This window comes from Schistocerca nitens, chromosome 10 (assembly GCF_023898315.1).
Source record: "Schistocerca nitens isolate TAMUIC-IGC-003100 chromosome 10, iqSchNite1.1, whole genome shotgun sequence".
Classification (NCBI taxonomy): Eukaryota; Metazoa; Arthropoda; class Insecta; order Orthoptera; family Acrididae; genus Schistocerca; species Schistocerca nitens.
This window is the reverse complement of record NC_064623.1, coordinates 165733365-165761159: the sequence shown is the minus strand read 5'-3', so window position 1 is coordinate 165761159 and position 27795 is coordinate 165733365. Positions and strand designations below refer to the sequence as shown.

Here is a 27795-nt window from a genome sequence, read left to right as displayed (position 1 = left end):
TGTAGCTATCGGCCAAATTCTTCCTCAGAAAACACACACACACACACACACCACATAGCTATCGGCCAAATCCTTCCTCAGAAAACACACACGTAGCTATCGGCCAAATCCTTCCTCAGAAAACAGCACACCTCGCGCACTCTCGACTGCCATCACCGACAATTCTGGTTGGCGGTCAGTTGTGCGTGAGATGTTCTTGCTTGTGTGTGTGTGTGTGTGTGTGTGTGTGTGTGTCATTTGGTGAGGAAGGCTTTGGCCGACAGCTACATGTGTAACAGACTTTTTGTTGTGCCAGTCTGCAACTCAATGTGTCTTTATGGGAGGTGCAGTCTGTCCTGTTCCTAATATCATTGTTATTCCAACCTGGAGCTTCCATTGTTTCTTACTTAAATTTGTTTGTTCTTGTGATATTTCTATATTTTGTGCTTAAATTTGATTGTGCAGTCTTGTTTTGTCTCTCTCCCTCTCTCCCTCCCTCCTCTTCCTCTTCCTCTCACCCCCCCCCCCTCACCCCCCCTCCTTTCCTGCCCTTTCTGCATTTCTGTCTATTCTCGTGCTACCTCTGCTTTGTGTGCCAGTATTATTAAATCATTCTGCAAATGCTAAACAATCAGTTTTGTGATTTCCAAGGAAATTTTTATTGTATGTTGGATGTTAGATTCTGACAATTTGTTCCTCCATTCTCTGATCAATTTTTCAAAGTCACTGTTAAAAAAGGTTGGAGCTAGCTCATCACCTTGCCTAAGGCATGGTTTATTATTTATTTCAATATTTTTATTTTATCTTTATAGTTTATTTGACTCTCGGATGTGCATACCTATGTATAAAGTGCACCAACTGTAAATAATATTGTTTTGTACCATTCCATTGTTTTACTACTGTGAAGCCACTTCTATGCCTTCATTGTTGCTTCAGCTAACACAGTGATAAGCTATGTTGTTATATAGCCATGTGAGCAAAAATGTACGATCCACGCAAGAAAATGGCCCAGATTCCGAGCTTGCAGCACAGCTTCCTAATGAGGCAGTTGCCTACAAGATAATTAGTAGTCCAGTAAGTGTTTGGTGGGGATCTGATGTAACTGCAGTGTTTAATGTTTCCAGTGGGGTCATTATTGCACAGTAACACTTGAACACAGCAGCAGAGTGATACCATGAAAGTATATTTTATTATTGTTTATCTAAACAGTGATTTAACTTATATAATATAAGGTTATTTTATCAATATTATGAAAAGGATAGTTGGTGCTTACCATATAGCAGAGATGCTGAGTTACAGATAGGCACAACAAAAAGACTGTCAAACAAAGCTTTTGACCAAACATGCCTTTATCAGAATTACACACACACACACACACACACACACACACACACACACACACAAACAAACAAACAAATGCGCGTGTGCGCAACTCGTACTCCATTCTGGATTTTCCATTGTTTGCATTGTGGATTTTCCATTGTTTGAAGTTTATTTTATCATTTTGTAATTAAACTAAGATTAAACTGAGATTTTACTTGTACATGTTTACCTTGGTAACATGAAAACAGCTATCTTTCACATGTGTAAAAAGTACACTAAGCACCTGCTCGTGTTATGAAAATTGACACGCCTGCTCGACGATTAATACGTTTTGCCCACAGTCCGAGCGCAAGAAGCAGTTGTTATCGCGCACCCGCTCTGGAAGACTATCTCGTCCACCGCGGCACATGGTGAAAGACTACAAGCGACTGCACAGGCTGGACTTCGCAGATGCTGATCTTGACGATTCAGATGGTGGCTACTCAGATTACCAGACGAGTGACCACGAGGATGGAAAGGAGGGGGAAGGTGCCGGGGCTCTGGCGAAAGGGGGCACAGAGGTACCAGATCCAGCGCTGCCTGCAGGTGCTCCTACAGGTCAGTCGAAACGTAGCAGTGCTCACCACTTCCTCGGATCACAGGACCTCTCACCTGTTGGAATATCGGAGTTCACCAACCGTTTGGGATTTTCCTCCAGATGTCTATAAGCGTAGTTTACCTCCTTAGGGCTATTTTAATTTATCCACTTTCATTGCAGTTAGCTTGTGCGTAGTAGGCCAGGCCATGTGATGAATCTCACCACCCACCATACAGATTAGTCTGTTATCTCACTGCCTCACTCTCCTGTAAAATATGAGTGCAGTCTGTTGGTATCATTGGTGAAGTGATGGATCTCCAGTAATTTCAAATGTATCTTAATGGGAAATCTTGTTGTAGATGAAAGATGAAGATCAAGGCCCAGTTTTGTACTCACTGTAGCCTGATTGTCCTCCTCAGTTCTGAGCGTAGATTTTATGAATGAAAAATTTTGATCGGTGGTTAGTGCTTTATTCTACAACAGAATAACATTAATACATTAAATTTAAAAAATTGATGTCATTGGCCAAAATTTTAGAATATATTCAAAGTGAATACTATTTATGTTAGAAAATAATTGAAAAAGTGCAGTACAAAAACTCAGTACGAAACACTTAAAAGTTATGAAAAAGAGCATCAGTGGAATGTGAAAGTATAGATCATTCCTGAAAAGAAAATATCGTTGTGATGAAATAAGTAATTACTTATTCGATAGTGCAGGGTGTATTAGTGTATTACAACATACTCTAATCACATTCCAGTCCAAAATTACTAAAAACAAACAGAAATTACTTTTATTTCTTGAAGACATGCTGAAAATATGATAAAGAGCTTTCTTTAAGCAGGTGCTGTCACTTACGAGTTCTGGTAACATACACAAACGAAAACAGTTGATTCAGTAAGAGCATATATGTTGTAAAGTATATACTACAAGGTGGCACAGTGAAATTTGTTTGTTGCCTGATTCAGAAAAAATTAAAATTTGGATGTAACATGTGTGCTATGTAAGGGCTGAAGAGGTTAAATGAGAAACCGCATCATTTCCTCATAGTACAGAATCATATTACAGGAGTGGACAGACTAAAGCAGTGCTCTCTCAACTGAATTTGTTAGATGTACCTGGATCAGAATAGAGTCATTGACAGCTAGTTGTTTACAATAGTGTACAGTGTAACTTAGCTTGCGTCATGGTCACTATTTATAAGTTGCGGGGGAAAAAAAATGGTGTTATGTGTAAGTTGTGTGACCCTCACTTTGCATAAGAAAATGCTATCTGACATAGAAATCAACGTAAAAGATTGGGTTGTCACCGACTCTAGCCACATGACAAATTAAGGGTTCAACTGAATTGGAAAATTAATTAATTTAATCCTAAGAAGAAGAAAAAACTCGTAGAAGAACATTCATCGTAGTATCACTCATAAAGAATGGGATGTAATTACTAGCTTGGTCCAGGCATTGTTCACGTGAATCAAATATTAAAATAAAGTTAATAATGCGTGAACACTGTGCATAAGAGCAGCTTGCAGTCCTGAAAACAACATGTATTCTAAAGAATTTGTTTTAAATAAAAAGGTAACACTACTTATTGGGCCTGTGTGCGTGGAAATGCTATGGATGGGCTAACAAGGAAACTACAAGGTAAATAGCGTAGGTAATAAAGACATAACATCAGTACACAGGATAAGATTGGTGGCAAAATTATTTATTCCTTAAAACATTGATGTAATGCATCTACACAACTGCTGTTGCCTGGTAACTAAGTAAAATTTCTTGTGAACGGCACACAATTCATGACACACTTGTATGCCCACGTGGTTTGTGGAGACACAATTTCTACATACCGTGGCCAAGTTTTAACCACATTAAACTGCGCAGCCGTGAACAATTAACATTTTTCAGAAGGTGCATTTAAATGAACAAAGGGTGATGGCAGTGGGCCAACAAACTCTGATATTAAACCACGTGAATGGCTTCCAATGGACGTAAGGTAAATGAGACAAAGAAAATTCACAAAGAGGCAAAATTATTAAGGTGCAGGAAAGATTAGAACGTTTACAGACGCAGTTGCAGGCAGACAAACATTCACACTGAACCGAGGGCGCACTTCTTACATATGTAACACCTTTGTGTTACCTTCTTCTTAAGAATCAAGGTCTGCATTAGGAATTAAACTGAAGGTCTGCAGAAGCCTTGCATTCCTTACTCCGACAAGGTTAAACAATCTTTATAAGGTGAGATGCGAGACCAAAAGCTAAAAGCTCCCCTCTCGCTACGAGACAACATGCAGTTAAACCAACTCACTGTCCTTTGAAGAGAGCTCGGCTGCAGACTCTCAGCGCACTGGAAGCAGACTGACTGTCTCACACACGCGATTCCACGGCCAGGAAAACCCAGAGATATGGCTTCTGCCACCAATCTAACACCTGTAACTTTCCTGCAAGGAGAGCAAACCTCTTTGCCTACCTGAAAACTACTGGGGTTGGCCATTCTGCACAACTACCGCTGATTCTCTGCAGCAGACTAAACCACCATATAGCAACATGAAACACACCACATTCATTCACTCATGCCTGCCAGAGAGTTTTGTATCACTGGAAAGTAAATAAAATGATAATGAAAGGGGACTACAGGACCCTTTCAACAGCTACCATAGCAACAACCAATCAGAGAATGAGTTTGGTTATGCCATTTATTGTGCTCACTATTACCGTGTCACTCTGCCGTCTCATGTGCGCCAGATGCCACAGACAAATGCAGATGACACTTGCGGCTTTTAACGTAATTCTTGTGATTTGTTTTTATTGCTTGCATTGATTTTCTGTGTGGTGTATTTATTTTACTTGACAGACTGCCTAAGCTAATAGTAAAAGTGCACAAAAAACTGATAAGGATGTTACCACTGTGTTAAGCCAACCAAGTACTACTTTCTGGCTAGCTCTTATATAAATGGCAGATCAGATGTATCACATACCATTCACTAGAGACTTAGACAGTTGTTATCAGATGGCATGAGCTGTCCAAACATGTCATTAACTCTTTCTCTCCATGGGCATGGGATACCTCCCGTCAGCACTACAGCCCCAAATTTTTGAACACTGCAGTTGTTCATAACCAACGATCTATACTTCGATCGAAATAATAAAGTGACTGATACTTGAGCACAGGAACGGGGCGATTCATTGGTATGCGTGCACAATGTGATTTTTGTAATAGCAGCTGGGCACTTTTGTAAACTTCCTTGATTTCAATTTACTGTTGTTGAGTCAGCCATAGCGCTGCTTTGATCATCACTGCAGGGACAGTTTGTGAACATAGTCTGTCACCTGTATTTGTCACACGTACACGAGGGATGGTTTGAAAATGGACACAGGTGTTCGAAACTAGTCACCATCAAGAAATAAAAAAGATACTTCTCAATGTAACTTACGATGGAGCTACAACCATTTATGTCAATAATCTTGTCTATTGGGTGATGCTCATGATGGTTAGTTTAATTGCCCAATTTGCATATTTGTTGTTCACCATGCTTTATGAACTACCACTATCCAGTGACGCCAGTGGACTGAGGATGACACGGCAGCTGGTTGGTACCATTGGGCTTTCATGGCCTGTTTGAGCGGAGTTTTATTAACTACCATGTTTATTAAAACGTTTGTACTTGTAAAGCTTTTGACAGCAGCAGTTGATTAAATGAATTGGGTATCCATTTCGTAATTATCATTTGCTGTGGAGTAGTGTGTGTCATCTTTAGCTATGGTATTGTGTGCTCCTTTAATTCCTTCACACCACCTAAATGCTCACTGTGTGAATTTCATTACTGTCCTCATTGGTATAAAGCTCCCTACTTGTAGTTGTTCCACAGTCTTACAATATTTAATTTCATTAATCAGGATGGGTAATGTGAGGAAGCAGTAACCTCAAGAAGAACGTTATTTTTCACTGTTGTTACTATGAACATTCTCAGAATGTTTCCCATTAACCTCATTTATATGAGTATAGTAAACATTCAGGGTTTGGTGTTTGTTATTAGAAAGTTGTTGTCTTTGAGTTCTTCATGGTTCACAGTAAATTTGCTTTGCCTTTTCTAGGGTGACAAATGCCATGGTGAAATACTACTGACAGTTTGATAGTGTTTTAATGATTCCACAGTGACAGTTCCAAAGCGCAAGATTTCTCCGCACTTCCGGTGCCCAGCCTGCCAGAAGATATATCTGGGCCACAGTCGCATGGCACGACACCTGCAGGCATTTCCTGAGCATGCGAAGTCTGTCCCGGTGGACGAAGCCACTTCGCCAGCTCCACCCACTGATGATGGAGGAGGAGCGCAAGACAAGACAGGTCAGTAGTAAAACTTCAGTAGCTGATAAGAGAGGCTTTCTATTTGCAGGGTGTATATGCTCCGGGACAACCAGGAAATCCAGGAAAAACCTGGGAATTTTTTTATCCGGGAGAAAACTGGGAAAAACACGGAATTTTTTTTAGTATTGTGGGAATTTTTTGTTGTTTTAGGTTACAGTTAAATTTTTGTGGTTTTGACTAGTAAGAACTGATGCTCTAACAAAGAATTTTACTTTAGTCCGTTATTGCAGTATAATGCTGCAGCAATAAAACATAAAAAAATTAATAAAGAAAACCTAAGTTGCAAAGGAAATGTGCCATTTGCTGGAGGGGGGGGGGGGGGTAAAGCAGTGCACACACAAGCGTCCGCCAACAGCAACATGTGTCAAAGGCTTTAGGACGAAGACTATGCAGTACTTCATAACAACAAACTGCTTCCGATGGACATGACGTCATAATGGTTTCATTGGGTTCGTTTCAACAGTTGCCAACGGGCTTATGCACATTTCGCAGTTGAGTTGCATATGAGCATTGCCTTCTCCCACTTCTGGCTACTTGAAGTGCGGCTATTAGCTCTGTCTGAGGTATCTAGATACAAACTGTTCCAGCAGTAGCTACAAACAGCCAGATGCTACCCGGGAACATTTTTCTGGTGCACCCAACCTGCAAGATTCGCACGTGCACAGAGCAGTCTGAATTGTAGTGGGACGAGGGGTAGTCTCCACATTAACCGTGTTTACGTTCAGTGATTTTGCTGTTTCCTCTTGGTTTATAGCTCTCAAGTCAAATTAAAACAAAATGGATTTCTGTGGCTGGGAGCTATAAAGTGAATTATAAAATATGCTCACATAATTATGGAACGTTAAAATATGGTATTAGTTTCAGTTTTCTGATTTTATTTTATTTCTAGGTTTTTGGCAGTCGGGCTTTAATTGCCTTGCAGAACACTGAAGTTATTTTTGTCAATTTGATAAAAAATTAGCTTTAATTATGCTTTTCCACAGAGGCAGTCAGTTTATTGGAAACACTATTGACTATTGTCAAATGTTTGCGGAATTTCAAGTGCATGTTGCTATCTTTTGGGACATGTTGCATTATGCCATAATAAAGAACTAAACTTGAGATAATACAGTACTGGTACTCCAAGAAAATTTGCATCTCAAAAATCACACTGAAAAGTTTTAATATCAGCTAGGGACCTACATCTTTGTGAATCTGGGTGTATGAGGGTGCTCTCTAAGTTGAATTATGCATTTTATTACAGTTTACGAAATTCTGATGCTCTTGGAGTATCCTCTGATGTCTTGTTTCATTTATGACGTAATGTAAGGTCTCTTAATGCTGTATATGTACAAACATACAGACTACCTACATCGTGATAGCTACGCAGGCACATTAAGTCCATTTTGTGGTGCTCTCTGATAATTGCTGAAATGAATTTCAATAGATCACGGCAAAATATTGCAATTGGTGGTTTGAAAAGCATTACTTTTAAAGTACATTTCGTTTTACGCAATATGAGTTATGTTATGTTTGTGAATGTGCTTTAAATTTCTTGAATCATAGAGCGTTTGATTCTCATTTAAAGCTTAACACTTTGAGGGGCAGCCGCAGAATTTAAAGTCCAGAAGACCAGACATTTACGTTGTTACTTGAAATTTTACTGGCACGTTTGTGTGATGTATCAAAGTGTAACACACGCAAAAAAGACAAATATTATATGCGAAAGCTTAGCTTTCCTTGTAGCTACACTATTTACCTTAATTTATACCATTAACTTTTCTTATTTGTGTGTTCGCACTACTTAATGGAGATGTTGCTATAGGCCACTACATAATGTGTCCTATGCTCTGAATCACTACGTTTACAGGCGACACACCTTTTGAAAGACGAAAATCGAATTTCGGAAACCATTTTTCACTGTTGTGCTTATGTCTTAAAATCTGAAGCGGATTTGCTAGCCCAGATAACTATGGTGCTGGGAAAACAGCAGATATAATTTATGATTTAGTCAGCACAATCACTGTTTTTCTTCAATTAAACGAGGTATAAACAGCTTCAGTCTAATATTTCTACTTATCCTTCACTGTACAAAAAGCCACTCCATCAATATTAATCGAAATTTTTAAAAACAAGATGTAACCTGACAGCCCAAGCACATTACAATACCAACTGCATTTACATGGGAGTGAAAATTGATTGCGGAATTGGAAAACTGGAACCAGAAGTGGATTTCCAGAATTGCTTTTGAAGTGTTTACAATGACCACCCAGAAGCGGTATTGGGGGATCGGTTTACGAAGTCCAGTTCTGGGTGTCCCATATAAACGTGGTGAATATCTGGTACCATCGGCTGATGAGATCATGTGACATGAGCTATGATTGGCTTATAAAAGCGCATCACGATCTTGATGTCAATGCTTAAAACTAATGTTCTGTGTTTGGTGGAATTTGATTATATATGTTCGTAATACGAAAATATGTAGCGTAAATGTTGCATCAAATATCTTTTGAAAATGCTTTTTTCTCTCCTGGGAGTTTGTTTCCTAAAGGGACGGGACGTTCTAGGCCGATGTATAAAAACCTGACCATTCAAAGTATGATAAGTTTTCTGATTCTGAGGGAAAGTATACTGCCACTTAACACGGAAAAAGCGTATTTTCGCCTGGGAGAAATTGTATTTTTTTACCGGGAAATCCTCGAAAAATCCAGGAATTTTTTTTTTCCTTGTACATGTATATACCCTGATTTGGGAATTTGTCATTGGGAATTCATTTCTATACTTACTGTTACATATCAAACTTTTATGAGTGTACAAGCACTTTTCAGCTGTTTCACAGTCTTCACTTTTCTTGTTTTTCCTTCCCCACTGCTCAAGCCCGCTTCCCCCCCGCCCCCTCTGTCTCTCTCTCTCTCTCTCTCTCTCTCTCTCTCTCTCTCTCTCAACCAACAGACTAATGACCTCAGTAAATGATCAAAGAATTTGTCAAACTTGACTAGTTTGTCGAATTTTTTGGCACTGCACAAGTTTGTTTGATGTGTTTGTCAAATGGAGACCATGTTTCAGAGAGATTTTGATGGACGGCCAGTTTAAGAATATAGTGGTCATTTTTGTTTGTTTTGTACCATGAGTGTTCAGTGAGAAAGAGTTTTTCTCACTGTGTCGTGAGGTTCCACAGTTGAAAAGAGTATAAGGATAAAAACAAGAAAGCACAGGCAATTGCCAAAATGGTAGATGTGTCGTATCTTTCCCATTCGCAGAAGAAGCTGAGTAGAACCGTGGTCAAGTGGTTATGATACTAAACGGTTGCACAGCAGGTCGTGAGTTCAAAACTCACCTGGACTGTAGAATTTTAATTTCTATATTCACTTCGAGTACATTCTAGAAGTATCCACAAATGTAAAGAATCATTATACTGGAATGTTCTGTAGCTGTATATATACTGTATGTGGTCTGGCCAGAGGCAGTTCGCTCCGTGCTCTTGTATGTGCAAGTGCTGAATAAACCTTCGTTAATTGAAGTTAGTGTTCGTCATTCAGCTACTTATACCTTCTTCTACGTGACATTATTCTGGTGGAGACATTGGGTATTGGAACTTGTGATAGCGTACGTTATCGACGACACAGTGGCTCCCATCAGGCCACGACAGACACACCGTTTACGTGGCGAGAAACCCGAGTCCGAGCCATATTCAACAAATCGCAATCTACCGGAGGCAGAAGAAGGTGACGACGTTATGATGACAGCAACTGTGTGCCACCACACGAGACATCCTTCCGGGTTCTCTGGTGACGATTGCCAAGATCCAAACAAGAGGCTGAAGGTATATGAACGTATAGCCAAATTTAACAAATGGGATGACACTGTGTGTTTGGCTAACATATTTTTCTACTTGGACGGCACTGCCAATCAATGGTATAAGAACAATGAGAAGCTGGGAACTGTTCCAGGCGGAACTGCACAAGTATTTCTGCGACACACAACTACAGAAGTGCAAGGCTGAAGATAAATTAAAGTGCACGGCATAGCGTCCAGGAGAAACTACATTCAAGATGTCTTGGAGCTGTCTAAAATAGTGTGGAACATCGAATAATTTGCGATGAGGTAGAGAAAATGATGGAAAATGACATCATTCAGTCTTCACAGACCCCATGGTCGTCACCAGTGGTCCTCGTCAGGAAGAAGGATGGCAGTTGGCGGATTACAGGAAGCTTAATAAGATAATTAAAAAGGACGTTTATCCTCTTCCACAAATTGACAATACACTAGATGGTCTGAAGGGGGCTAAGTTTTTCTCAACCATGGACATGTACTCAGGATACTGGTAAATCAAAGTAGATGAGGCTGATCGTGGGAAAACTGCATTCATCACCCCTGAGGGCCTGTATGAGTTTAAGGTAATGCCATTTGGTTTGTGTAATGCACCAGCAACTTTTGAACGGGTGATGGATAATCTTCTACGTCACCTGAAGTGGACGATATGTCTTTGTTATTTAGATTACATTATAGTGTTCTCAGAGACATTTGATGGACATATAAAAAGACTGTGGGCTGTTCTTAAGGGTCTCCAACAAGGCGGACTCTTTGGAGCAAAAGAAATCAAAATACTTGAACACCTTGTGTCAAACAAAGGTGTGTGGCCAGACCCAGAAAAGGTGAGAGCTCTAATGAAATTTGCTATTCCTAAACATATTAGAGATGTGAGAAGCTTCCTCGGATTATGTTCGTATTACTGTCATTTTATCAAAGACTTTTGTATCAAAGCCAGGCCACTCCAATAACTGTTAAAGGCTGATGCTAAATTTATCTGGGGTGGTGCTCAACAAGATTCTTTCGATGTGCTGCGAAAAGCTCTTGACGACTGACCCTGTACTTGGTCAGTATGATGAGAGAGCACCTACAGAACTATACACAGATACCAGCGGGTATGCGATCGGTGCTGTTCTGGTGTAAATTTCAGATGGAAAGGAGAAGGTTATAGCGTATGCTTCTAGGACACTTACAAAAGCCGAGAGAAACTACTCAACTTCAGAAAGAGAATGTCTTGCTGTGATCTGGACCATGTGCAGAAGGCCATTCACAGTTGTTACAGACCATCATTCACTTTGTTGGTTGACAGGTCTTAAGGATCCAACAGGATGACTCGCCAGGTGGGCACTATGTCTTGAAGAGTATGACATTACCATAGTGTACAAAAATGGAAGAAAACACCAAAATGCCAACTGTCTCTCAAGAAACCATATGCAAGACCATCAAGACTTTGATGAAGATAGTGACTGTCTTGCTGCACTCCAGTATCTCTCTGCTGAGCAGAGAGCCTTAAATTGGTCAGAGGATGTGAAAGGACAATTTAAGGTAGTTAATGGATTGCTTTGCAAGAAAAACTTTGATCCGTTTGGAAAGAGGTGGCTACCAGTGATTCCTAAACATATGCGCTTAGACGTTCTACAGAAATTCCATGACACACCTGAGGCTGGACATTTAGGATGTATTAAGACATATGATAGAATCTGCAAGAGATTTTTCTGCCCAGGTTTGTTTAGGAGTGTCCGTCACTATGTGTTGCACTGTCAAGGGTGCCACAGGAGAAAGGCAGTTCCTCAGAAATCCCCTGGCCGAGTCATACCAGTTCCACCAGCCGAAACACCTTTCCAGCATGTTAGGATTGATCTCCTCGGACGATTTCCAATGTCTGCTAGTGGTAATAGATGGATTATTGTTTGCACTGATTTTCTGACATGCTATGCCATTACAAAAGCCGTGAAAACAACCGAAGCATCCGAGGTAGTCAAATTCATCGTAGAAGACATTGTATTAAAACACAGTGCCCCAAGGTCGTTAATTATAGATCGAGGGAAAGTTTTTCAATCAAATCTTGTGACAGATATAAACCGTCGGTGCAACATTACTCATCACATGACGACTGCCTGCCATCCGCAAACTGACTGGATTACTGAACGCCTTAATAAGTCCTGGGCCGACATGCTATCAGTGTTCATCAGTGTTGAGCAGAGCAACTGGGATGAGGTGCTACCTTTCGTGACATTTGCCTACAACACTGCCAAACAAGACACCACAGAATTTATGCCCTTTTTCCTGGTGCATGGGCGTGAGGCAACTACGATGAAGGACACTGTGTTTCCGTTACATCCTGATGACGTGGATGATGACTACATCGGCCAGGTGTTAACCAGAGCTGAGGTAGCTCGGCAGTTAGCTTGACTCTGCACCCTGCAGGCTCAAGAAAACGATGGGCGAAGGTACGACGCGAGCCACCACCCTGTTGTCTACCAGCCTGGTGACGTCATCTGGATCTTCACCCCTGTTCGGAAGGTTGGTCTCTCTGAGTAGTTCCTCAGGTGCTACTGTGGACCTGATAAGGTTGTAAGACAGTTTTTGGCCCTGGTTGCAGTGGAGTTCATTTGTCTACTGGTGTACCATGTTGTCGAGGTCCATTCATTCGCTTGTGTTTCGTAGATCCCATCAAGAAGAATGTTCTTGCGTGTGGAACAAGGTGAGAGCTATATTAACACAAGACAGAGATAAGATAGAAACTTAATCTGTATACAACATTAACAATAGGAATGTGTAGTTCATGAACAAACTAGTTCAAGTGAATTAATCTGGGAAAGGAACTGTTTATAGCAGTCTATCTTTAGTGAACTACAGAGTTTGTATTCATCACTTCCCCTACCTATTGAAAGCTGAAGTGTGCATGTACGAATTTGCCCTTGCATGATACTTAGCACACTCCACTCCCAGGACCTGAGCATCGTTAGTTCTGAACTCCAAACAGTGAACCAGTGCGAACTGCATCTAAATGGAAGACCAAATCTGTCCATAAGTTCACTTAGTTCTGTTCAATCTCCAGTTCCAAACTGTACAAACTGCTTTGGATTGACAGGCCGAAACCATTCTGTAAGTTCACTTAGTTCATTTCAGTCTCCAGTACCTGTATCTAAATGTGTCTTTCCCATCTTAAGAATTGATTTCTGTGAACTATTAAATAAGAATGAGGTTTTTTTTTCCTTTTTGCAGACCTTATTAGATAAAGAAAAAGAACTGGGAAGCAGACAAACGCTCTTGGTGACAATGGGAATACTTTAATAAACTAAATAATAAAGTTTTGAAAATTGCAGTGGTAACAACAATTTGGACACTTCATTTATGCCTAGTATGTGTCTTATGTATTGAATAAATAGGGGAAAGGAAAAAAAAGGAGTATTTATATTAGAAGTGGGATTATAGTTGGTGGAAGGTATTCCACCTCGCAGTGTTTCACCCATTGGTTTACAATGACAGAAGGAATGGGAAACATTAATGGATTGCCTTCCTGTGGTGGAAGTGTGGGGATCTGCTATCTGCTGTTATTAATTTTGAACTGCAGTTGGCAGTCATTGTTGAATGGGGCATAGATTCCTGTTTTCCATATCTAGGACAGAGGCAGTTTCTCACTACTAATAATCGTGTCTCATGCTGGTAGTGCAGCAAAGTTGTGATGTAAAGCCATCCCTGACGTAGTGGTTATGACAAAACATAGGTGGGCCTTCAACAACACATTGCTCTAGTAGAAACATCGGTATTATTTAGCGACAGGTATTTTACAATGTGAGGTGCACCAATGGCAGAAAACTTAACTCCCTGGCCATTGAAGTTTGCTGGCGTTTCATACTTCCTGAGGCTTTGTGTCTGTCTGTTTCAGCTACAGGAAGTACTGTGGAGTAATTGTTGCTATAGTACAATGAACTTTGCTAAATCATCAAATGGAAGCGAGGGGCAACTGAATTGCCAGCTATTGTGCAGTGTTCAGCCTGGTTCTACAGTTTGAAGCTTCATCTTTACAGCAAATAAAACAACAGATTTTTATATCTATCTCAGCATCTCTATGCTGCAAGTCACTATACAGTGTGTGGGTTCAAGGGTACATGTTACACCAGTATCATTTCCACTCCATCGTGCTATGTTTGTGAGCAGTGTAGAGGAGACCTACTATCTGTATATAAGAATCACAATTGATATGCTTCTCCTGTCATTGTCATTATGTAAAGTATATTGTAGAGGAAGTAAGATTTCTGTGCTCTCGATGTTAAAATATAAAGTTTTTTCTGATGCATAATGTCTGGTTTGTACTGGGTAAATTATTGTTGGGCTTCCAGCCACATCAGGTGGTTTTAAAGCCATGAGCTTTTGACTGAGTGCTGCTTGGTCCCTCTTGAGTAGTAATGCTTTTTTGTAGGATTTTACACGAGACAAATTAACATAGAGATGTCACACAGAACACTCAAAATGTGGCACAGTTAATGAAACATGCAGCAGTGATGCTAAAGCAGGTATTGTTCAACAGCACTGTTGAGTTCCAAGGTCAGCAACAAATGATGAAATGTTGGTTAGCCTGAAGTGTTCAGATTTCTGCCAATCCAGCGCTAGGAAGCTGCAAGACCAGTAAATTTTTGCTATTGATAATTGATGCTCATCACAGTTGTGACTGTTGAGACATGTGGATCTATGAGTTTGCATTTCACAGTTGGTTCACAAATGCGAAAAACACTAATTTTAACTTAATAGTTATTCTTGAAGCAGAGGCCACAAACAATTGTGCAGAAGGAAGAAAATTTGATGTCACAGCAGTGAATGTTTGTAGGTGCCATCAGATGAAGAGTAAATTAAAGATTCCCAGTTCTTGGTGCCAATCTTTCAGGAGAGAAAAATCAGGGAAGGTTTCATGAATTGTGAGCAGCAGTTTGTTCAGTACATCTGAGAGAAATATGATTCAGAGTTCCCAATTACTCGAGAAATTATCTTAATGAATGCAGTGGAGATAGACAGCTCACAGACTTCACGTGACATTTGACAAAAAAATTACTTGCGTATCAGTATAGTATAATCTATCTAAGAAAACACCGGCTGTCTAGAATAGATAATGTTAACTTCTTTAGGCAGATATTAACATGTATCAGTAAAACAGTTTGTAAATTTGATTGGTCACAATACATTAAAAGAAAAATTTCTCAAAGAACGTATCTAAAAAAAAAAGTGTGTTTTACATTCAGGGACATGTTATAGTCATCTAAGGATGAAAATTGCTCAAAAGTGTATACATTCAATGCATCAAGCAGCAGTACACTTACACTCTGCCACTATTTGGCCCTTGTCTTATGAATTATATGGCCATGCAATCATAGAAATTAACACTTCAATATTAACCCTTTATTTCACTGTGCCTTGCTGTTTTTTCGACATAATTCGTGAGTCTTTCGTACAGCATAGGTATTGTACCGTCCAGCTGATACCTCGTCTTATTTTGTATGCCACACATTCTTGGTGTAATAAACAGTTACATAAGAAGATGGACTCGAATTAATTACTGTTCATTTCATGAAATATAACTGAATAATGTACGCTCTGTTGGAAAGAAGAGGATCAAAAACTTGATTACCACTGATGGAGTTTGTTAACTTAAAAAACCTTCTGTTTTCTAATCCAATTTTTATTTCAAGAAATAAGATGTTGGTCATAACAGTGTGATCCAAATGTGTACACAAATTAGGAGCCAGTGACTTTTGCACCTCTGAAATTTTTAGGTGTATCTGCAGCTGCACCCACTGCTGCTGCGGCCACTGCGCCGACACCAGCATCGGCGCCTGCACCTGCGCCTGCGCCCGCACCCACACCCGCAGCCACACCTGTGCCTGCAGTTCCTAACGGTGCAGTACCGACAGTGGTCAGACGTGTCGGCGCTCCCCCGGGCCCGCGGAAGAAGAAACGGCGTGGGCCGTGGGCGTACATCACACCAGAGGCCCGATCGCAGAGGCGGAAAGAGAAGCTGAGGGAGGTCGGTACTCATTGTGCATTCCGTGGCCAGTCACCCACGTGGTAGTTGTGTTACGTAGCAGATTATTTATTACATGAAATTTGAGGACAATATACAGGAAGATAAGAGGAAGTAAATGAAGAGGGGATGGAAGATGAGAATGTTTTCGTGCATAGCAAGGCACATTTCAGAAAATTATTCCCATTTATGAGTGCATATATTTACATTGGTATTTTGTGTGTGTCTTGTTCTGCGTCTCTTGCCCTGCAGTGGTCTTTTTATGATTTTACTGCAGTCGGAAAATATGGATCCATAGAAACGTTGCAAAATAGTGATTTTGTGTATCTACTTACAGGTATTGTGCCTCTTTCATTGCGCAGAAATTTACAAACATTAGAAAGATCACTCGCACTGTGTGTTTACATGAAATGAAAATACGATGCAAAGATATTACATCAGTATGGTTTCCCAAAAGAGTATGGATATAGTCAGACATGTTTCATTTTTCAGGGTTATGTTATTTTTAAATTAAATTTTTACTTACTTCTACCCTTAACGCCACGGAGTACTTAAATTATCAGTTATGCTGCATATTCTGTTTTGTTTTTATTATTATCATATTTACTTTAATTTTTACAAATGTTTTTAATTTTATTTTTTACAAATATTGGTTGGAATGTGCGAAGGAATGTGTATATTTGTGGATTACTATAGTTATCATATACAACATATACATTTGAAGAAATTTATCAATTTACTATCTAGCTTGTCTTTAAGGATTTTTTCTCCCTTTCTGAAGTACAAAAATTCGCAGGATCTCCTTTATACCCATTTTTTGTGATTTCTCGTATTGATGGAGTATCTTAAGATATGTTCAGTGGGTATCTAGTGTGAAAGTTATGCACAAAAAATATGTAGTTGGAAACTTTTTTTTTATTTTATCTTTTTTACATTTGCTTTAAAGTCATCAGTTTGGTATTGGTAGTGTTGAAACTAGATGCACAGATGAGAAACTTCAGTCCAGTATTATTTTATTGCAAATGCAAAATTGAAAAATTTGGGAAATAATTATTGTGTTCAAATACATAAGTAAACACATGATTTACTGTTCACGACAAACACACAAAACACAAGACCAAAGTGAAATTTAGTGTTTTTAGTGCGATATAGTGTTAATTGCACACCAGTTGATATCTACGAAGTGACAGTGACAAACATTTCAGTAATAACGAATTCTTACACCAATGCCAGCTACTAATGATATCTAATGGTCACAGTAAAAATCTGCAAACTGCACAGACATTCACAGTAGTTATTAATATAGGTCAGACACCATGGAAAATTATTTTAGCTGTTGTGATGTAATATTATGTCTACCACATTTTCCCCCCCTGTGGGTTCGGGGGTAAGAATAGGCCCGCGGTATTCCTGCCTGTCGTAAGAGGCAACTAAAAGCAGTCTCAACTGTTTCGGTCCATTTCTAAATTTTTCCGTTAGTGCGTACCATTTGGGGAAGGACGCCTTACGTGGTGCATTCTATAGCCATCTTGCCCTACGATCTGGCATCTTATTTTTTGTCATGGATTTGGACTTACACTGAGCTTCCGGCCACATCGGCTGCAGTGTGTTCCGGGTAGCCTACATTCCCTCCATTGTGCACTTCCATCTTTGCTCCCTTTATTCATGGATATTCGACACCCGACAACCAGCACGGTAGCCAGTCCGTTGTGGTGGGGTCGTCATGTACCCTCTTGGTGGTAGCCCCCTGACTACGGATCGCACTGCTGATGCCTGAGCTGCTACCTCCCCACGTATGCCGAGGAGTAAATGCCTGTCCCTCTGGGGCATCGGGACTCCCAGCAAAGGCCATCCTGCCAGGTGGTCTTTGCTGTGGCTGGGTGGTGCCCGTGGGGAGTGGGTGGCATCAGGGCAGATGACCCGCAATGAAGCATGGTACATCATCTCTCGCTGGTGGGCCTCCACCAGCAGTCTCTAAGTGATTGAGGTCTAACCTCAATGGCAAGAAATATGATCAGAGATCGTTTCCCTCCCTGGCCACTCACTGGGAGGAATGTATGGCTAAAGAAGGCAGTGGAGAATACCTTCCCCCCCCCCTCCCCCCCCCTCCCCGGTACCTCGTGTGTACGTGAGTTGATGGGGAATCATTTATGTCAACCAAGCCCCAGTTTCTTGTAGAGCATTTAGAGGACAAGTTTGGAGAGGTGGAGGGCTTGTCCAAAATGCGCTCTGCGTCAGTTCTCATCAAAACAGCATCCTCTGCCCAGTCACGGAGGTTGCTCACTTGTGACAAGTTGGGGGATGTTTCCGTCACCATCACTCCCCATAAAAGCTTAAACATGGTCCAGGGTATTATATTCCATAGGGATCTTCTTCTGCAGTCCGACGATGAACTACGCGCCAATCTAGAACGACGAGGTGTTCACTTCGTCCGGTGTGTCCATCGGGGTCCAAGGGATAATCAGGTAGCCACTGGTGCCTTCATCTTGGCCTCTGAGGGTGATGTCTTACCCGAAAAGGTTAAGGTGATGGTTTACCGATGTGATGTGAAACCATATATCCCTCCTCCGATGCGGTGTTTTAAATGCTGGAAGTTCGGGCACATTTCATCCCGCTGTACTTCCGGCATCACATGTCGAGATTGTGGACGTCCTTCGCATCCCAATACTCCATGTGCTCCACCTCCCACCTGTGTTAACTGTGGAGAACAACATCCCCCCTGCTCGCCGGACTGTGGGATATTCCAGAAAGAACGGAAGATAATGGAATATAAGACCCTAGACCGCCTGATCTACTCAGAGGCGAGGCAGAAATATGAGAGGCTCCATCCTGTGCCAATGACATCAACCTACGCCGCTGCTGCTACGACGGTTATCCCATCTCCTGTGCCGTCCCGTCCGGTTGGATCTATGATTGGTCAAAATCCACCGGCCCCCTTGATTGTGGCTGGCACTTCACACCCTCTTGCTCCTGCTCCATCTACTTCAGGAGCAACACCCCCCCCCCCAACCATCGGTGACATCAGTTCCCCCTTCCCAGCCGGAGAAGAGTAAGACTTCTTCGGCTACTCTCGCCAGGAAGGGGTCCCTTGGGGACCTCCCTTCGCAAGTCCCGACCAGCGGAATAGCGGACACCCGCAAGTGGCTGAAACAACCACCAGTCCCTGGTCGTAGGGCCTCACGGTCGTCGTCCGTCCCGAGACTGACCCTGTGAAGCCCTCCAAGCCTGAACCACCGAAGGCACCGCGAGAGAAGCAGAAAAAGAAGAAAGTCGCCAAGAGTAACGACATTGCGGTGGCACCCGTCCCACCACTTCCTACAAGCTCTGCGTCTGAGGACAAGGTGGAGATTCTGGTGTCCGCTGAGGACCACAATCTCGCCAGTCCCTCAGACACCATGGATAGTACTAGCACAGGTGCTCAATTGGAGGCAGCAGGTGACCCAGCGGCGTAATCTGCCTTCCCAGTCCCGTCACGCCTTTCTCAGACATGGACAATACCATCCTCCAGTGGAACTGCAGTGGTTTCTTCCACCATCTAGCTGAGCTCCGACACCTTATCAGCCTTCACCCTTTCTTCTGCATTGCTATTCAGGAAACTTGGTTTCCAGCAATGCGAACCCCCGCCCTCCGTGGCTATCGGGGTTATTATAAGAACCGGGCAGCTTATGAAAGGGTGTCTGGTGGCGTCTGCATGTATGTCCTTAACTCTCTTCACAGTGAGTCTGTCCCTCTACAAACAGCCTTAGAGGCTGTCGCTGTTCAGGTGTGGACGCCACAGGCTGTTATGGTCTGCAGTCTTTACCTTCCACCAGATGGTGATGTTGCGCAGCATGTCCTGGCTGCGCTGATAGCCCAGTTACCGCCACCTTTCTTGTTACTGGGCGACTTCAACGCCCATAACCCCCTGTGGGGTGGGTCAGTAGCAACAGGTCGAGGCGCCACCATTGAGCGTTTATTGGTGCAGCTCGATCTTTCAATTTTAAATGATGGTGCCCTCACACACTTCAGTATGGCGCATGGCACATACTCCGCCATTGACCTTTCGATCAGCAGCCCTAGCCTCTTACCGTCTGTCCAATGGAGTGTGCATGACGACCTGTGTGGCAGTGACCACTTTCCGATCTTTCTGTCACTGAGACGGCGTCACTCTTCTGGGTGCCCCAGCAGATGGGCTATGAATAAGGCTGACTGGGACTTGTTCTCCTCCATTGCCGCTATTGAACCTCTCTCTAATGACGACATTGATGCGGTGGTTCAATCGGTCACCACCGGCATCGTTACTGCCACCGAATCTTCCATTCCCCGTTCTTTTGGGTCCCCTCGGAGGAGGACTGTGCCTTGGTGGTCGTCTGAGATCGCTGAGGCGATTAAAGATCGCCGGCGGGCACTACAGCGTCACAAGCGACATCCCTCCATTGAACACCTCGTTGCCTTCAAACGGCTGCGTGCGCGGGCCCGCTGCCTTATCCGCCAACGCAAGCAGGAGTGCTGGGTGCAGCCTCCATGTCTCTCCATCGCAGGTCTGGGCCAAGATTCGCCGCCTCTACGGCTATCGAACCCCTGTCAGCGTCCCAGCGCTCTCACTGAATGGAGCAGTTTGTACTGACTCCGACGTCATTGCAAACAGCTTGGCAGAGCATTTTGCTCTGAGTTCCGCTTCTGCGAATTACCCCGTCCTTCCGCTCCATTAAAGAGCGGATGGAACGTCGGAGCCTTTCGTTTCGCACCCACCATCCAGAACCATACAATGTTCCATTCAGTGAGTGGGAATTTCGCAGTGCCCTAGCCGCTTGCCCTGATACCGCTCCCGGGCCAGATCGCATCCACTGTCAGATGCTGAAACGCCTTTCAGTGGACAGCCAGCAATGGCTCCTCAACCTTTACAACCGTATTTGGGTCGAGGGTGAGTTTCCGTCGCAATGGCGGGAAAGTATTGTTATCCCCATTCTGAAACCTGGCAGGAACCCTTTGGAGGTGGGCAGATACGGTCCCATTAGCCTCACCAACATTCTTTGCAAGTTGCTTGAATGGATGGTGAGCCGGCGGTTGAATTGGGTACTGGAGTCTCGGGGCCTTCTGGCTCCATCTCAGGGTGGGTTCCGTAAAGGCCGCTCTGCCGCCGACAATCTGGTGAGCCTGGAGTCGGCCATCCGTACTGCCTTTGCCCGCCGTCAGCACCTGGTCACTGTCTTTTTCGACATGCGGAAGGCATACGATACGACATGGCGCCATCACATCCTTTTTACGCTTCATGGATGGGGTCTTCGGGGCCCTCTGCCGATCTTTATCCGAAATTTTCTGTCGTATCGTACCTTCCGCGTGCAAGTCGCGGGCTCCCATAGTTCCTCCTGAGTTTAGGAGAACGGTGTGCCATAGGGAGTTGTTTTAAGTGTCTGCCTGTTTTTAATAGCCATTAACGGGCTCGCTGCGGCGGTGGGAACGTCTTGTCTCAGCGTCCTTGTATGCTGACAACTTCTGCCTTTACTGCAGCTCTATTGGCATTGCAGCTGCTGAATGTCAGCTACAGGGCGCTATCCGTAAGGCGCAGTCTTGGGCTGTAGCTCATGGGTTCCAGTTTTCGGCAGCCAAGACCTGCGTTACGCATTTCTGCCGGCGACGCACTGTTCACCCGGAGCCGCGGCTTGATCTTGACGGCGGACTTCTTGCTGTGGTGGAGACCCACAGGTTTTTGGGTGTAGTTTTTGATGCCCGGTTGACTTGGCTGCCTCATATTCGGCAGCTTAAACAGAAGTGTTGGCGGCATCTTAATGCTCTGCGATGCTTGAGCCACACCAGCTGGGGCGCCGACCGATCTACCCTGTTACAGGTCTACCAGGCGTTAATCCAGTCCCGTCTGGATTATGGGAGCCTGGCTTATGGCTCAGCATCCCCATCTGCGTTGCAGGTGCTGGACCCAATCCTCCGCAGGGGGATACGCCTTGCCACTGGTGCTTTCCGTACCAGCCCTGTGGACAGCATACTAGTGGAGGCAGCTGTCCCTCCACTGCGGTTATGGCGGCAACGTTTGCTGGCCGCTTATGCTGCCCATGTTTCCGGCTTGCCCGGGCATCCTAACTATCGGCTACTATTCCCACAGTCGCACGTCCATCTTCCAGAACGTCGGCCCAGGGCCGGATGGACGATTGCGGTCCGCGTCAGAGAGCTTCTCTCCGGGCTTGGAGCTTTACCTCTTCCGCCTCCTTTCCGAGCACCTCTGCGTACACCCCCGTGGTGTGTGCCTCGCCCTCGCCTTCAGCTGGAATTGGCACAGGGCCCGAAGGACTCAGTCCCTCTGGAGGCCTTCCGCCGCCGCTTTCTTTCCATCCTCGCAACGTATTAGGGCTCTGGCATTGTTTACACTGACGGCTCGATGGTTGCTGGTCGTGTCGGTTATGCGCTAACTCTAGGGGTCCATTCCGAACAACATTCCTTGCTGGTTGGCTGCAGCATTTACACTGCTGAGCTGGTTGCTATCTTTCGAGCCCTAGAGTATATCCGGTCCTGCTCAGGTGAGTCCTTCGTTATCTGTAGCGATTCCCTGAGCGGTTTACAATCTCTCGACCAGTGTTTCCCTCGTTCCCGTCTGGTGATGGCTATCCAGGAGTCCCTGCATACTCTTGCACATTGCGGCCGCTCTGTGGTCTTTGTGTGGACCCCAGGCCACGTTGGGATACCCGTTGACCGCCTGGCGAAAGAGGCCACCAGTAAACCACCTCTGGAGATTGGCCTCCCGGTGACTGATTTGCGGGCAATCTTACGCCGAAAACTTTTCGATTTATGGGACACTGAATGGCGCAACCTGCCCATGCCCAACAAACTTCGCCCTATCAAGGCGACGACGACTGTGTGGTGGTCGTCCATTCGGGACTCCCGCCAGGAGTCTGCTTTCCTCTGCCAGCTGCGCATTGGGCACACACGGATGACCCACGGCCACTTATTGCGCCGTGAGGACCCACCTCTATATCGCTGCGGCTCCGTTTTATCTGTGGTCCACATTTTATTGGAGTGTCCGCTTTTAGCTGTGCTCAGGCAGACGTTCGCACTGCCTGACACGTTCCCTGCCCTTTTAACAGATGACCCTGCTATGGCCGGCTTAGTTTTGCGTTTTATTCGGGCAGGGGGTTTTTATCATTTAATCTGAGTGTTTATGTTTTAATTTATTGTTTTGTGCTGATTCTGGCCTTTGGCCTACGGTTTTAAACTCAGTTTTTGATGTGTTCTCGGTGGTTGGCTTTTCCTTTTTTTGTTCCTATGGTCGGCCAACCACCGTCACACTCTGTGTGATTTTATTTCATTTTGTCTGGTCCTTGTCTATGTTTCTTTTGTTCTGTGTCGTCTGTCTCCTATTCTGTTGAACATTTTTTATTCTCTGTGGGTATTTTTAGTATTTGGAAAAAGGGACCGGTGGCTGTCGCTGTCTGGTCCCTTGAATCCCCCAAACCAACCAACCAACCACATTTTCCCATTCCCTGTAATTGCCTTAATATTACATCAGCCACATACTGTTACAGGTGTAACCTCTGGGATTATGTTGCTGCACTTTATGTGCAGAACATGATAGTATCTGTAGAGGTAAAAGTTTCACCTACACTACAATCCTAATGACTGACTGCATGTTGTGCAAAATATAAATTTCTTGTAAGTATCCATTGTCTTGACAATGAGCCTTTAGTAGTTCAAATGCTTGCTAATGGGGCAGTAAAATTTTTTAGAAACATCATGAAGCAATTGGTTGTAGTATGCACACAAATCATCTACTGTTTAACCACAGTCTCAAGTGTTCAGTGTCCAAAATAAGACAAAATTAATCAGTACCATTGCCTCTTAAGTTGTTCACTTTAAAGTTATGCTTGTAAAATGTAATGGATATCTGGTAAAGGTGTGTTTGCATGTTTCTTGGGTAATGACTAAGTTACATTGTAAATTTAAATTGTTGTTTTGTGATAGCATTGCTGTTGACAGCATTCTAGTCAGATTCATCCTTATCAGTGTCACATAGTCACTTTTTTCAGTGTGTATTACTCTGTATGATTTCTATAGATTCCTCATATACGACTTGTTAGCTGGCATAATCTGCTTAACAGCAAATATTTTTATAGTATATTGTCATTCACGTTCACAGATTGCAAACAATCAATGAAATATACCAAACAGTTGTGTGTCGAATGTAGGAATTCAGCCAGTGCAAAATGTGACTTTTCTTCCAGTATAAGGAACTTTATTTTGTGATAGTTATAATGTAACAGAAGTTTTTTTAGATAAGCATTTGACATAACTGCATACTGCATGATCGGAAGTACACTGTTCTTTCAGGAACTGGTAAGAAAAATATAAGTTACTCTGCAGTGATTATTCACTGATGATATAATGTTTGCATCAAAGAGGAAATTCCATTGAGAAAATTGTTGAATAGCAGTATTACTAGTTAGTACGTAACATTCAGCAGGCAAAATTTATGGGTACTTCTGTACATACTCTTAAAAGTTAAAGATACTAATCTTAACTTTCAGAACTTGAATGTTTCTTCTTCTGGGAGAAAGACCAGATTGGTTGGGAAAGGTAGGAAATGAGGAGCAAGACACCCGTACTCTGGGTTAAGAAGGACCCAGCCAAAGAAGTGAACACACACCTGTCTGTTAGACTATTTTTTGTGACAATTTGAAATACAAATGAAAACATTGTGTAACCAGTCACTAAATTAATAATTTTTGTATAGGATTCATTTAGGAGGCTTTGATTTATCATCAGATGACAGTTCCAGTGTTTGGTACAGTCGTATTGCTTCTTGAAAACCAGCAGTGTATAAAATAGCTTCAATATTTTGTGCTTAAAGCTTTGGTTGCAGGATGCTTTTGATGGATTAGCCAGAAGAATTAATAGTTTGGAACATACTCATTTGAAACTTCCTGGCAGATTAAAACTGAGTGCCCGACCTAGACTCGAACTCAGGACCTTTGCCTTTCGCGGGCAAGTGCTCTACCATCTGAGCTACCGAAGCACGACTCACGCCCGGTCCTCACAGCTTCACTTCTGCCAGTATCTCGTCTCCTACCTTCCAAACTTTACAGAAGCTCTCCTGCGAACCCTGCAGAACTAGCACTCTTGAAAGAAAGGATATTGCGGAGACATGGCTTAGCCACAGCCTGGGGGATGTTTCCAGAATGAGATTTTCACTCTGCAGCGGAGTGTGTGCTGATACGAAACTTCCTGGCAGATTAAAACTGTGTGCCCGACTGAGACTCGAACTCGGGACCTTTGCCTTTCGCGGGCAAGTGCTCTACCATCTGAGCTACCGAAGCACGACTCACGCCCGGGGTCCTCACAGCTTCACTTCTGCCAGTATCTCGTCTCCTACCTTCCAAACTTTACAGAAGCTCTCCTGCGAACCCTGCAGAACTAGCACTCCTGAAAGAAAGGATATTGCGGAGACATGGCTTAGCCACAGCCTGGGGGATGTTTCCAGAATGAGATTTTCACTCTGCAGCGGAGTGTGCGCTGATACGAAACTTCCTGGCAGATTAAAACTGTGTGCCCGACCGAGACTCGAACTCGGGACCTTTGCCTTTCGCGGGCAAGTGCTCTACCATCTGAGCTACCGAAGCACGACTCACGCCCGGGGTCCTCATAGCTTCACTTCTGCCAGTATCTCGTCTCCTACCTTCCAAACTTGACAGAAGCTCTCCTGCGAACCTTGCAGAACTAGCACTCCTGAAAGAAAGGATATTGCTGAGACATGGCTTAGCCACAGCCTGGGGGATGTTTCCAGAATGAGATTTTCACTCTGCAGCGGAGTGTGCGCTGATATGAAACTTCCTGGCAGATTAAAACTGTGTGCCCGACCGAGACTCGAACTCGGGACCTTTGCCTTTCGCGGGCAAGTGCTCTACCATCTGAGCTACCGAAGCACGACTCACGCCCGGTCCTCACAGCTTCACTTCTGCCAGTATCTCGTCTCCTACCTTCCAAACAGGAGAGCTTCTGTAAAGTTTGGAAGGTAGGAGACGAGATACTGGCAGAAGTGAAGCTGTGAGGACCGGGCGTGAGTCGTGCTTTGGTAGCTCAGATGGTAGAGCACTTGCCCGCAAAAGGCAAAGGTCCCGAGTTCGAGTCTCGGTCGGGCACACAGTTTTAATCTGCCAGGAAGTTTCATATCAGCGCACACTCCGCTGCAGAGTGAAAATTTCATTCTGGATACTCATTTGAGTCTTACACGTTCACTGTTTTTTAACATTGCTGGAGGGGTTACAAATATTTAGTGCCACCTGTCCCAGGTATTTTATGTGCTACCTGATACACAAGAATAGGGTCTTAAGTTTATTCCTTGTAGGTGCTCTTCTTGTCTACACAGTACCATACATTATTTTTTTGAAACAGACTAAATTATGATCCAATTTGATTTATACAATGAAACTCGGATATCAGGTTTAGTATACGCGAGGGTCATTCAGAAAGTAAAGAATGTTTTGTTTTGAGACTTGACCACATAGTTAGGCCATCACTGCTGACTGACCACCAACCTTGGAACCCATCCACCTCAGTTTGGCAGTAGGAATGATCCAATGCTGTTGAATACTGTGTAGCTGTGTGTCTTGAATATGTGTGACAAAATCGATGATCGCACTAAATGTGAGGTAAGGTGTGCAGCGTTAACTGCATTTTAAATGGGCATGAAGTCCGACCCATCTGAAGTTACAGGCAGGTAACTGAGATGTACGGTGATTCCCCAAATTGACAGATTTTTTGAGACGACAACACTGCAGAAGTGATTAAAAACTTAAACAAAAAAAAAAAAAAAAAAAAAAAAAAAAAAAAAAAAAAAAAAAAAAAAAAACATTAATCATTGGATCAACACCTTGGCAGAAACTGAGTATTTAGAGGCATAGAAGACCTGGTAAAATGGTACAAGTGCCTAACTTTGAATGGTGACTACTTAGAAAAGTAGCTTGGGTATCAAATGGTATGCAAAATACAATTATCGTTTATTTATATCAAAACTTTCTGTAGAAAAAGAACATTCTGTACTTTCTGAATGACACTAGTATATGACAACAGGAAAGGATAGATTGCTACTCACCACATAGACAAGGTGTTTAGTCTCAGATGGGCACAATGAAAAAGAATGCTAGAAATATTCAGCTTTCAGACTAAGTTCTTCATTGGGCATCTCTCTCTCTCTCTCTCTCTCTCTCTCTCTCTCTCTCTCTCTCTCTCTCTCACACACACACACACACACAAATCACTCGTCTCCTGGCCCTAAGACCCGACTATGACTGCACGTTAGGTGAGAAACAAAACAATCTTTCCTGGGGTGGGTAGTGGGGGTGCCTGTGGAAGCATGTAGAGATGTGGTGGGGACAAGATAGAGCTGCTAGGTGGAGCATCGTGAGACTGTCCAGGGAGGAGGGGGAAGGGGGGTAGAGAAGGAGAAAGGATGATGTACGTGCATTGATGGGATCAAAGGCAAATATAGTACTGGATTGGTAACAGGAAGAGGCAATGGAGGACAGGGATTAGTGAAGTATGAGGTGAGGGAAAGCAGGGAAGAGGGAAGAATACATATGACACTGTCTGTGAGCAGTGGTTAAAGTGAAGCATATCGTGTTGGATGGCATGCACAGCATCTAGGTGGTCCAGCTGTTTCTTGGCCACAGTTTGGCAGTGACTATTCGTGAGGCTGATAGCTTGTTGGTTGCCACATCCATAAAAAAATGTGCAGCACAGTGCTGTAAATTAGTGGGTAGATCACA

The 27795-nt window shown here is 43.3% G+C and overlaps 1 protein-coding gene across 1 annotated transcript in view; it reads left to right on the top strand.

Annotated features, from left to right (window-relative positions):
* Positions 1-27795, top strand: part of LOC126210250 (uncharacterized) — a 137501-nt gene that overhangs the window by 65366 nt on the left and 44340 nt on the right. The window contains exons 6-8 of the mRNA XM_049939441.1: positions 1644-1899; positions 6031-6219; positions 15801-16051. Coding sequence (XP_049795398.1) covers positions 1644-1899; positions 6031-6219; positions 15801-16051 — 696 coding nt within the window. The remainder of the gene's footprint in view (positions 1-1643; positions 1900-6030; positions 6220-15800; positions 16052-27795) is intronic.